The following is a 13,309-nucleotide window of genomic DNA, read 5'->3' on the forward strand; positions in this document are numbered from 1 at the left end:
GTCGGCTAATATTCATTTTCATTTTATTTCATGTTGTAATATTTAAAAATTAAAAATAATATTTTCTTCATAATGTAAAATTTGACGAGCGTGCCTTTGCTGTTGCAGGCCCGACAGCATGGAATGCTCTTCCACTGGCAGTTAGAAACAGTGAAAATGAGGTGATCTTTAGAAAAAAAACTAAAAACGAATTTGTCCACAAAATCATTTGAATAATTTTCTTTTCTACATAATTTGATCATAGTTATGATCAGTAGCCTTGAGGTAGTATATTACGAAAAACATGCTATATAAATTATTAAAAAAATATAAAATAATTAACAGTAAAAAAATACAAAAATATTTTGAAATCTATTTAAACTATATGTAGAGGTCCTAACCAAAACGTTACATTTCCATCATAAATGATTTTCATTCATTCAAACCCTTATCCGCACCCCAATGGTGCATAGGGCACTGCATAATACAAACGCAGTGTTATCTTCATCATTTAACATATGAAGGAAAAGTGATCAGCCCTCCGCTTCAGGTACCAATCCAGGGTAATAGGGAATAAATATTAGAGTGAAAAAATCACTTATATTTATTTGAACCCCCTGGGAATTGAACCCGAGACCTCCAGAACGGTAGCCGAGCGTGCTGACCATTACACTACGGAGGCGGACTAAATGATTTTCAGTAATCAGGAATTTTAGCTTGTAAAATTGTTACATTTTGGTGGGATTTAATGATTTCATATTGGTTTAACACAGGATTGGTCACGTTTTGTCGCAACTTTAATTAAGATTTCGATAGAATACAGTAAAGAGAACAGATTTGCATTTAACCTTTTAACTGCCGGCAGGTACATGTATGGTGGTAGCTAGCACGCCGCGAATTTTACCACAAAAATAAAACCTTCTAAACATATCGTTATTGAAAGTGTAATAACATTTATTTATAAAACTTACCAAATAAATGAAGAGCGCGCCAGTCGTGCAGTCATTTATCCATAATCATAAAATTAATTGTTCATGGTGCAGGGTTGTCACAAAATTTGACATAGAAAATATGAAAACTTAATTATATGTCGAAAGTTAAGTTAGTTTAATATTAAAAGTATGTATAGTAGTATAACACACACTATGATTTAAAAAAAATTAAAATCATTGACACTAAAATCACTGTCATCAGATTCGGCAGTGACGGCGATTCGGGGATTATTGGACAACCCTGAGCGCCATTAGTTGTTCCGACGACAAATCTCTCTTTAATTTACGTTTAAAATGGTAAAAACAAATTCTGTTCAAATTCTAAGTATGCAAAGACATTCTCAATAGATGTCACTATGTGTTCAATATATTTGTACATTTTAAATTATTGATTTTCTTTAGTAAAAGCTCATTTAAAACGGCATGTCTTAAGACGTAATTTTTGTATGAGCGGCGCTCCGTTCACAGAAAATTACCCTTTTGGCAGTTAACCGGTTAAAGGACTTTGTGTGCAATATTGGAAATGTAGCTTTTTGGTGAGGACCTCCCTACATATGTATTAACTAAGTTTGTATCAACTATTTCATTTTATATTTTATCAGTATTAATAACCATTACATATATTTAAATTCAAGTTGGATCAATTCTGTTATCTGGGTAGCACGCTTACATATAACAATAAATGTACCCTAGACATAAAAAAGAGGATAACGCTAGCCAAGCAAACTTTTATGAAAAAGTACAGCCTCCTATCAAACAAACATTTAAAAATTGAAGTAAGAAAAGGATTCATAAAGGCTTTTGTTTGGAGTGTTTTGTTGTATGGGTGTGAAACCTGGACCATCCAAAAGTACGAAAAAGACCGGCTTGAAGCATTTGAGATGTGGGTTTGGAGGAAGATGACTAAAACATCATGGGTCGTAAGGAAGTCCAACGAAAAGGTGTTGCAGGACGTAAAAGAAAGAAGAGAGCTTATAAATCATATTTTGAAGAGGAAGGCCAAGCTAATAGGGCACTCAATTAGACATAGCACCTTTCTTAGCAACATCTTCGAAGGAAGAATCTTGGGAAAACGAACAAGAGGCCGCCCAAGAACTTCATACTTCCAGGATTTGAAGCGGCTCATGGACGTCTCCTCCTATTCGCAGCTCAAGAGGATGGCGACTGACAGAGACAAGTGGCTGACACAACAAGGCGCTGCCTTTAGAAGATGATGATGATATTTAAATTCCTTACTACAATGCCCATAGAACCTTAAAACATGGTCCCAATAATATATTTAAAAAATAAATAAATAATGAATTAGTTAAAGTAACAGTATTTTGTATGCCGTCGCTGTTTAAAGTGGCTACAGACAAACTAAAAATTACATTTCGACATCTCAACATAGATGAAGAAGAATATGGAAGTCTGGGTATTTACAGGTCTTATGGCTGGTAAAGTGATCACTTTACACGCGTGCAACATTCACCATTCTACCCATGATTGACGACAACCACACTATTTAAATTTTTGGAACTCCTACATACATCATTAATCTCATGAACTCTACATATGAGTTCACAAGAGCTATCTATGTTGGATTGAGAAAGTTGTTATTTAGAAGAGACCCTTTTATTTAGATGTATGCAAGATTCAAACCGGATTATTTTACATACTGAGAGACGCTTGAAAACATGATAAATTTTTTTTATGCAGCTTACAATTTGACCGGATTATTTTATTCACAGCATTTTTGGATGAGTCTAAATTCTTAGATTAAACAAGGATTTGGTCACACTAAAAAAAGTTGTGAAATTAAAAATTTACTAAAAAAAGGCTGCAATTGACAGAATTTTACATTTATTATCATTATTAAAACCCTTATCCGCACCCGATGGTGCATAGGACACTGCATCATATAAATGCAGTGTTATATTGATCGTTAACACATGAAGGAAAGGCGATCACCTCTCTGCTTCAGTCTCCAGCTTAGGATAATATTGAATAAATATAAGAGTGAAAAAATCACTAATATTTATTTGACCCTCCCCCCCTGGGAAATGAACCTGGAACCTCCAGCACGGTAGCGGAGCCGACTATTACACAATGGAAGCGGACAAATAAATAAGTGTTACTAGGTAGCTCTCAGTGAGTGACCGGTTTCTAGGAGACACAAATCTGGAATGGGCTTGCGAGACAATTGCGGCTATGTTGTTGTCACCAATGTGTAACCAACATACCCCATTCCTTACAGTGTCCCATTATACCAGCATCCCACAGGAACATTATCCTGTCCCACCTTTTAATACATTTCGCCCACCTAGACGTCCGCGCATCTGAGGAAAATGAGATATTAGAGTGAAAAATCACATAATCTATTTTTAACGTTTCATAATAAATGAACTTTTATATTGATATCAAGGGTCTCACGGACTAAGGTTAATATTCCCTTGAAGTTATAAGTACTTTTCTTTATTAAGCTCTATAATATTTGAATTATTATCCGCCTCCATAGTGTAATGGTCAGCACGCTCAGCTACCGTTCTGGAGGTCCCGGGTTCGATTCCCAAGGGGGGTAAAATAAATATAAGTGATTTTTTCACTGTCATATTTATTCAATATTACCCTGGCCTGGTACCTGAAGCGGAGGGCTGATCACCTTTCCTTCATGTGTAAACGATCAAGATAACACTGCGTTTATATGACGTAGTGCCCTATGCACCATTGGGGTGCGGATAAGGGTTTTATTATTATTTATTATAATATTTGAAAGCTATCGATGTGTTATGTGCAGTGAAGTTATAGTACGGTGGAGCTCGCCAGATATCCCTTGATGGCGAGCACTCCGCGACAGCGTATGTGAACCTGGTACCTCACACACCAACCCACCGCACAGCTGCGACCAGACAAAATCCCGCCCAGGGTCTTGCAAGATATTATTTCTGCAAAAAAACAATGTATTATTAATTAAATTGGTATATAATGGAGCACACAAGCTCCCAATTCCACAGCTAGAATAAAAGTGTGTCGGGTTGTGGTCCCGTGGTTAGTGTCGCAGACTCTTAAGTCAGAGTTTGAACCCACTCTACCACAATTTGATACCTATTTCTAATTATGAGCCGATTTAGGCTCACAGAAATAGTATGAAATTGAAATATTTGTGTAAATAATAATAAAAAAAATATTTTTTAATAAAAAAAATAAAAAAAAGGTCTCTTGAGTGTCGAGCAGCCAGAGTCAGGGGGGGGGGTAAAGAGGAGCCGACATCTTACAAAGCCGTCTTCTCGATCTTCTTGGTCAATAGTGCAGCCAAGATGAAATCGCTTCTACGGGAATCGAACCCGGGACTCTCGCCGCTCGCACGACAGAGTGGCTTTTATCTCTTCTTATTCATGAGCCCTCTGTCCTCCACTGCTGGATATCGGCCTCTTCCCCTTCTTTCCATTTCCTCCGGTCGGTTGCTGCTTGCAGCCAGTTTCTACCCCCCACAGCGACTATGTCGTCGGACCATCTCTTTTGGGGTCTTCCGAAACCTCTTTTGTTATCCCAAGAGTATTCGCGACCCATAACTTGGTAAAAGTATCATATGTATGTAATTCACAATCAATAAATTGGTAATATGTAAATCACAACCCATAAATTGACAAATAAATTATCCGTATTCAACTGCGCATACCACATGTTGAGTGAATTTTTGCGTTTCACAAACATCTCAAACTGACGTTTCTTGAATGAACAAAAGCATGAGAAAGCGAAAAAAATATTTAGAGTTATTTAAAAATTTCTACTTTTTGTCTTTGGTGATTTCGTGTACATTGATTTTAAAGACATAGAGTACAAAAAGGTGGTAATTTTCTTGGAAACTTATAGTTAGGAGTTATAATCGGCCTAGATGGAGTTTTTGTTACTTAGTTCAATATTAACCTTTTAAACGCGTTAACTTTGTTCCTAAAAGACGCTCGTGCGCGGCTGTATTTCGCCGTTTTTTAAATTATTACTTTTATCATGTATTTAGTTAAGAAACGATTTATTTTCCTAAACAAAAACGTTCAATGGGATTCATTGTGCCTTTTTGGTACTCTATAATACACGTGTGTCACATTATTCTTGAAATATATCGTAACATAAACAAATTAGATCGTAACATAAATAAATCAAAGCACGCATCGTGTGTCACTCTTACCCACTGGCGATGCGTAGCGTCGAGAGTGAGACAGATATAGGGCATGATTATGGCGCGTACTAATTACCGACCGCAAAAAAAATCAGGGATCTGTTGTTTTATTTATCCTTGTGATATTACAAATTATTAGTCAGATATTTCAACAGATGTCATAAGGCCGAGGATTGACGTATTATTTTATCCAAAGTTCCACACCATGAAAAAATCCCTCCAAGTTGAACTGAGGTTGGAAACTTGGAGCAAAGTGAAAACACAAACGCTTATGTCAGCCGCGTATGGGGCATGTCTTGTAAAAACACAAACGGTTATGCGAGCCGCGTGGATCCGGTTAACGTGATTTCTGAATACAGGTAAAAATAGGATTTAATTAAATATTACATACATCATGAAATATCACCCTATTATTGTACAATGTTGCAGTGCGATGTTCTGTGTGGAGTGTGGTGCATAGTACGTAGTGTGTTGTGTGCAATGAGTAGTGAGTGGTGTGTAGTGTATAGTGAGCGTGTGTTCAAAATGTCTACTTTTTGTCGTTGGAGATATCGTGTACATTGGTTTTAAAGACATAGAGTATCATAGAATATCATAGAATTCTTGGAGTCTATCTTGTGGGGTCCTGCCCAGTGCCATTTGAGTTTTGCCACGCGATCCACGATATCTGGCAGAGTGTGGGCGTCACCAAAGGGCACGGGGGCGCGCCTGAGTTACCTTGCGGGTCGCTGTGGGTGAGCAGCTGCACGTCGCGCTCCTTGCAGAAGGCCTGCAGGCCGGGCGGCACCACGCAGCAGGAGGACAGGTTGATCTGCACGATGCTCGGCTTCACGCTGCTCCACGCGTGCAGCGCCTTGAAGCACGTCTCCTCCAGGTCCGCCACTCCCAGCTGCAGTATCCTACCTGGATGCAAACTTATTAGTATTACTATTTACTCATGGACAAAAATGAAGAGTAACTAGATACATATGTACTGATCCTACTACATCCACTAATTATCATAAATTTGCAACTATACTAAGAATTCATAATTTTGTTAACATTCATAGTGAGACTTCTGATATTTCGCGCACTCCTTTCAAGAACGTCATAAATCAAAATACTTGATTTATTAGGAAAACGTTTTTAAAGTTTAAAAATATAATACAACATATTAAAAATAAATATCAAGCCAGTTTTTGAACTTTTTACTGTGCAACAGATCTTTTTAGATAAAGTCTGAAGGTTTTTTCTCCATTTGAAAAATATTCAGTTTATTTTTAAAAATAATTAAACAATACCTTCAAAATGCAAAAACAACATTTTTTGTCCTGTAGCGGGTAAATATTAAGTTAAAAATATGTCTCTTTTGCTGGGATATAGTACATTTTCTGGGCATTCCGAAAACATGCACAACTGAAAATTGACGATTTTTGATTTATGACATTCTTGAAAGGAGTGAGCGATTTGTCCAATTTCTTATTTTCCCATAAACTGGCATTACGTAGTAAATTTCTGACAGCAAGAAGTGTTTTATTAGGAAAAGTGTCAGCATAATACTTGAATTATAATAAAATTATACTTGTAAAAGCCATCCGGGCGTTTATGTAAATGGAATAGAATAAAAAATATATATTATAAAAACAGTGAAGGACATTGGTACCATAAACCAAGCTAGGAGATAAAATGTCAAACTCTCTGTTTCAAACGGAAGATCTGTTGACGACAGTCAGCAATCCGGCTTCTCCTGAATACAATGAATGAATACAAGGAAGATCAGTGAAACGAATTTAAAAGGCGAATGCAGTTGGAAATATAAACAAAGGAACAAATGAAGAAAACATGTCATGATCAGGTATTTTAAATACTTGAAAGTGAAATATGCATGAATGTAGAAGCGTCGAAGAATGCTTGTAAAGACAAATTGGTGTGGCATTCTATTCTCTCTGTATATCTCTGCGGCGAAGTGGGGTGACAGTAAGATAGTTAGTAAGTACGCATTTTTATCGATTGTTGCGCGGTATGATCGATAATCCTGAAATTATCCGGAACATTGGTCTGTATGTTCCCGATAGTTACCTGAGACAGCGTCGGCATAGATTGCTTCACATTCCTATACACAGGACCAACTTGCCGATGGTTATGCCTGTAGGAAGAGCTACTGCTATATTGAACAATATCACATTGGATATTTATCTGTTCCATGTGTCCGGAGAAGTTTTCCGAAGTGGGATTCTTCTACACCTTTAAGTCTTCTTCCTTACTTTTAATATATACGCCTTGAATATTGTTTGTTATGTATATATTAATTTTTTGTTGTTGAATAAATTGAAATTGAATAAGTTATGTTTATAAAAGTGCATTGAATAAGACAAAATATACAATTTAAAAACTCACCATTTTGTACATATTTTTCCAACGTCCCCCACAGAGTCTTGAGTCCGGGCAGCACTCGATCACATTTGGTGGCATCCGATACTCCGTTGGACTCCGTACCAGGGATGGCTACACCCAAACATGAAAATAACCATAATGTATAGTAAATACAATATTCTTCGTGAATTTGAAAGCATTAATGACCATTTTTATCTTTGAGTATCTGAAATACCCAGCGTTGTTTGGTTTTCAGGCTGGATTATAATCTGACTGGGATTTTTTACAAAATATTAACTAAAACTACTATTACGACAGGCGTCTTGGCGTAGTAATTCAGTCTGGAAAGATTTCTGTGTTTAGAGAAATATTCCGTAAAATTCAAATTTATTCCATTGGGTACCTTATATTAGGCAGGTACGTTACAACAGATAAGTACTTAATAATAGGTAGGTACTTTAACAACAGTGGTTCTATTTTTTAAATTTATTCCGTGACTTTTATATGACAGTACAAATTAAAATGGTGAATGCCTTACTATAGGAAACGTCTATGTAAAATTTTGCTTTGAGAAAATTTACGTACAAAGTAATCAATTATATCTATATATAGGTAGAGGATTTTTTCTTACCATCACCATTAGTTAGTTCACCGCTCTCCGTAACGGCAGGGTTGTATGCCAAAACTAGATTGTCAATCGCTTCAATAGCCAGAGCCTTGTAAACTGTAAACATATCAAATAAAATACAGTGAAATATCTGCCAGCTCTTGTCTTTTATTACAAAAACAAATAATAATCACAGTACTTCATTCTTTATTCGCAAACATTCCTATATTCATAAATCTCCTCATACATCTTCTTCTGTCTTCTATGCGTCTCATGTCAGGTCCCCCTGATGTTGACTATCACTTGAGAGTACTTTTCCTTGTCTTGGGCAGCTCTTAACACCACCAAGACGGTCCTGATCCCCGTCCAATCTCGTATATTCCGAAGCCAGGAGATCTGCCTCCTGCCCACACCTCGTGGACCCTCCACTAGGTGCAATAGCTCGTACTTGTCTCCTCTCAGCACATGCCCCAGATAGGACACATTCTGGACTTTGATATCGGTTAGCAATTGTATTCTTATTATTGCTCTTTGGAGCACATTTGATTTTCCAATAAAATAACATAGATCTGAAACTACGCAAACTTCTTGTCAAAACGTATGTATGGAGCGTGTTACTGTATGGCTGCGAGACATGGTTCCTATCTGAAAGAGATAAGAATAGGCTGAATGCGTTGGAGATGTGGACCTGTAGAAGAATGCTCGGGATATCCTGGAGAGACCACATCTCCAATGACGAGGTACTACTATTAATCAAAGAAAGAAAGCACCTACTCGCGACTATCTCCAAGAGACGCGCCGAATGGATCGGTCACATTTTAAGACAAGAGGGTTTCCTGCATAAAATAATAGAGGGGATGATCGAGGGAATAAACGCCAGAGGACGCCCACACCGCGAATATCTAAGCGACTTATACGAGCACATGGGCTGCTCGACGTATGAGGAGCTGAAGAGGACTTTCGAAAATAGACGAGAATGGGGAAAGAGATGTCATCTGTTGCTACAGACCAATCCACAGGATTGAGACCAGAGAGAGAGGAGCACATTTGCATTGCTGACCATATCGGTCCATGGAATGCGTAGCATTCTATGACGTAGCCACATTTGGAATGCCTCTAACTGGTTCATAGTGCTGATCTTGAGGGTCTATGACCCGACTCTGTATAGAAGTACTAATCAAAGATAACACTTGACCATTCATTGCCGTAGTTTCAGATTGAAACATACATACATACATACACATCCGCCGATAATTCCGACCCTGACTTTGAACACGCTGCATCAAATATAAATGATTGAAAGAAATCCTCGAAAAGAATGACCCACAAATTTTATCCATTTGCAAATACAACACTAATAGCACGGAAAATCACGTATTACAGCTAATAATATTGAAAACAGCTATAAGAATCTGAAAGGCCTTGAAAAAAGTAATTTTATCGCTTGCAACACACGAGCACTCAACTCAGTGAGTACCGTAGAACGGAGCTACTTGAACTTTGATGTGTTACTTGAGCCTAGTAAAAAAAAGATATTTAAATCTGTATTTGGTCTACAATAATGAATGCACCGTGACAATAAGTGCCACCTGTCAGGGAAACAATGAATCATGTCGAAACGTTCATTATTGTAGACCAAATACAGATCTAAATATTTTTTTTGTACTGGGCTCAAGTAACACATCAAGTTCAAGTAGCCCCGTTCTACGGTACTTCCTTATTTTGACAATATGAAAAGTATGTTTTCAACCTTGCAATATTTAATCATGATAAGATAATATGGACATATTAAGTACGTATATATAAAAAAGGGAAAAAAATAACAAATATAATAATTCCTTATCAGACAATCTGAAAGGGTATTAATCATTCAGTTAGTATGAATAATTGTCACATCATTTATCTATAATTGGTTTCTAAAAATGATAATCTGTCATCATCTTTACTAACTTTATTGATGTGTTAAATAGTCATTGTTTTCTGCAATTTATTACGCAAATTGCGTAATGTTTGCATTGTTTGTTTTCATTCAGTTGTCTCAGAATTGCAAGGCCAATATTGCCTTGTCCCCCTCCATAGTGTAATGGTCAGCACGCTCGCCTACCGTTCTGGAGGTCCTGGGTTTTCCAGGGGGGGTCAAATAAATACGAGTGATTTTTTTACTCAAATATTTATTCAATATTACCCTGGATTGGTAAATTTGAAGCTTTGAAATGTAAATTCACAGTAAAATCGGGATACAATTTTGTTTCACATTTTCAATAAATATTGCAACTTAGTTTAAAAAAAAATCCTTTGCAAGAGAAGGTCTGTCAGGAAGCCAGATGATTCTGTATCAGATCTGGGAATGCGGTGGGACAGCTTTCAATGTACCCTGGACTGGTGCCTGAAGCGGAGGGCTGATCACCTTTCCTTCAGGTGTTAACGATCAAGATGACACTGTGTTTATATGACACAGTTCCCTATCCACCATTGGGTGCGAATAAGAGCTAAAAAAATTGCCTTGGCCTAACGGAATTTTTTCAAAATCGGCAACGTGGAAATGTCGTATAATGCTTCTATATTTCATTTAAATAAGTCACAAACCTATTTATTGTAACTGCAGACAGTTGGTAGAATTCCATATTGAATTGTTGGGTAATATATCCAAAATAAAACAAGGTTTGTTGGATTGAATTCTACATTTATTTATGTATATTTTAATATGTGACGCGTTTCGTCTTTTCAGGACATTATCAAACACATGATAATGTCCTAAGAAGATGAAACGCGTCACGTATATTAAAATATACATTTGTGTTTGATAATGTCCTAAGAAGACAAAACGCGTCACGTATTAAAATATACATAAATAAATGTAGAATTCAATCCAAAAAACTGTGTTTTATTTTGGATTACCCAATGGATTATATTACTCAGCAATTCAAGTCACAAACCATTCTCGAGGCAGTCCGTGAGAGCCGTGATGCTGTCATCTCTCAAGAACACTTTGATGCCAATCTTCAGATTCTTCCGGTCCTCCTCGGCCATCTTGGCGTGGAGATCATCGTGCAGCCTCGACACCAGCACCGGGTTGCTCTCCCCATTCTCTCCCTTGCCGCTGAGACCGTTCTCCAGGGTGCCCTTCGAGTTCTTCTCCCAATCGTTGAATGTGATTTGCAAACATTCCGTAAGCTGGAAAAATTAAAAGTCATAAGGTATGATATAATTTATATTTGAAGCACTAAATGTGTGATTTTTCGTTTTATAATTAAAATGTAACTTTGTTTTAAAATCACTAAAAATATTTTATTTCATGTTTTGAATATTGAAAGCATTAACTTTGTGGATCATATTGATATATTATTTCGAGAAATAAAAATACTTAGTGTTCTGATCCACTCACATTTTTATTAACCAACTAGTGAACATATGAGATGTCTTAATAATAACAATTTTTCGGAATTCGCGGACCACATCTTATCTAATAATCATTCGTTCAATTTTGAAGATGGGATAGAAATTTTACATTGTAATAACGGAACTAGTCAAATTAATAATTTAGAGGGTTTAGAAATAAAAAAAGGCGGTTAAACAAAAATTAAATATAATTAACAACCAAATAAACTTTAATCAAAGTCCCATTTTTCATATTTTTCCCATAAAATCAAACCCAACCTAAACAGAGTTATCCCCTTCCTTGCTCTTACCCCTCCTTAAAACACCATTACCCCCACCCCTACCCTTTTGAAACCCAACAACTTGTACACTGTTTCTTTTTATATATATATTTAGTAATAAATGAAACCCTGAAGAGGGCAACAGGTTGTTGCCGAAACTAGTTGGTTAATAAAAATGTGAGTGGATCAGAACACAAAGTATTTTTATTTCTCCAAATAATATATTTTATTTCAACTTAATTATAATGTCTACCTACATTTTCAAGACTGATTAATACTAAAACACTATCTAACTAACAAAGTTAAAAATATTAACAATGAAAGTCTGTGATTGACTGACCGAGCGCTACATTTACAGAAGTTTGATTATTTAAGGCCAAGATCTTTAGCGTTTAAATTACAACTCGCTGGGGGCTGGATGACTGTTTGCAGTCAATTTATTGAAATTTGACATTTTTTTAAATAAATTAACAATAAGTCTTTTCTTTTCAAAACCATTATATACATTTCGAAAAAAAATTATTTTTTTCAATACAAAAGAAAAAAATCAGTTACGACAAATGTTACCTAGGTTTAGAGAAAATTAAGTTCCAATTAATCGTATATTGGGCCTTACCTGCCATTCCAGCATTACGCTATAGATTGTATCATTAAAAATATACTATAAAACTAAGTGAAATAATATTACAAGGCTTATCATTAAAAAAAATATCAACAAAAAAACACATCTTACTTCATCAGTCACATTCTGTCCGGCCTTCTGCTTGATTTCTATTAAATTCAAAACATTTCCAGTGTTCACTATTATCTTATTTGATGCCGACATTCTTGTTGATTTTATTTTATAAATTTGAAAACACAAAACGACTTGCACACGATTTTTACTAACGCAAATACGAAGTTGCCGAAATGATTTTCACTGATAGTAAAGTTATTACACAATTTATTTGATAAGGCGAACTAGACGCTTCTACAGTGAGTAATTTGTTATTATGTGAATAACCACTTATTGCTGTTTACTCCGGACGATATTTGCATTCGCGCAACCGATGGTTCCTTTTTATATTTTTCTACAAGGCTAAATTCTTGACATAAGACGACTTGTTCATCGAGTGTTGCTAGTCTTAAAAATTTGTCAAAATTGACCTAATTTATTTGGAAATCTAGTACCTACTTAATTGTGTTCATAAATCCCATATAAAAAATCAACATAATTTTATACATGGGTGAGTTTACATTTAAATTTGTGAGGATTAAACCTTTATTTAGGGAGATTTTCCAGTTTTATTCATTTTTTTAGAAGTCGCAGTCAGTTTCAGGAGAATTATTATTATTATTATAGAGATATCGATAATTTTAGCGTTATTTTTCTTTCGAAAAAAATCGTTTAATTATGAAACTGAGGTTACAGTCTAAATTTTCGTAGCATATTTTCGTTTTATTGGTTCATTCCCCTATTACGCTAAGAAGGGATTTATTATTTTACAGTGAGTTTGGGATCGTAGCTTAAATTCTAGAAGAAATGTTTAAGTTCATGGTCAAAGAAACCTACATATAAAAATAT

At 35.8% G+C, this 13,309-nt stretch overlaps 1 protein-coding gene across 1 annotated transcript; it reads right to left on the reverse strand.

Annotated features, from left to right (window-relative positions):
• Nucleotides 1-3,618: 3,618 nt before the first annotated feature.
• Nucleotides 3,619-12,714, reverse strand: Gclm (Glutamate-cysteine ligase modifier subunit). Its single transcript, XM_088269424.1, has 6 exons — nt 12,479-12,714; nt 11,023-11,260; nt 8,111-8,203; nt 7,504-7,611; nt 5,845-6,030; nt 3,619-3,895 (listed from the first exon to the last, which is right to left on the reverse strand). The coding sequence occupies exons 1-6, from the start codon at nt 12,569-12,571 to the stop codon at nt 3,753-3,755; spliced, it is 861 nt and encodes a 286-aa protein (XP_088125550.1). The 5' UTR covers nt 12,572-12,714; the 3' UTR covers nt 3,619-3,752.
• Between the last annotated feature and the right edge of the window lie 595 nt (nt 12,715-13,309).

This window comes from Brachycentrus maculatus, unplaced genomic scaffold (genome assembly GCF_059751285.1).
Source record: "Brachycentrus maculatus isolate JH-2025_06_01 unplaced genomic scaffold, ASM5975128v1 h1tg000349l, whole genome shotgun sequence".
Lineage (NCBI taxonomy): Eukaryota > Metazoa > Arthropoda > Insecta > Trichoptera > Brachycentridae > Brachycentrus > Brachycentrus maculatus.

What these genes read in the sequence shown, in the direction of transcription:
- Gclm (XM_088269424.1), bottom strand. Translation starts at nt 12,571, where the DNA reads ATGTCGGCATCAAATAAGATAATAGTGAACACTGGAAATGTTTTGAAT. An exon ending in GACAGAATGTGACTGATGAA is followed by an intron (nt 11,261 to 12,478) that starts GTAAGATGTGTT and finishes TAATTTTTCCAG; the next exon opens with CTTACGGAATGTTTGCAAAT. An exon ending in TGAACTAACTAATGGTGATG is followed by an intron (nt 7,612 to 8,110) that starts GTAAGAAAAAAT and finishes GTTTGGGTGTAG; the next exon opens with CCATCCCTGGTACGGAGTCC.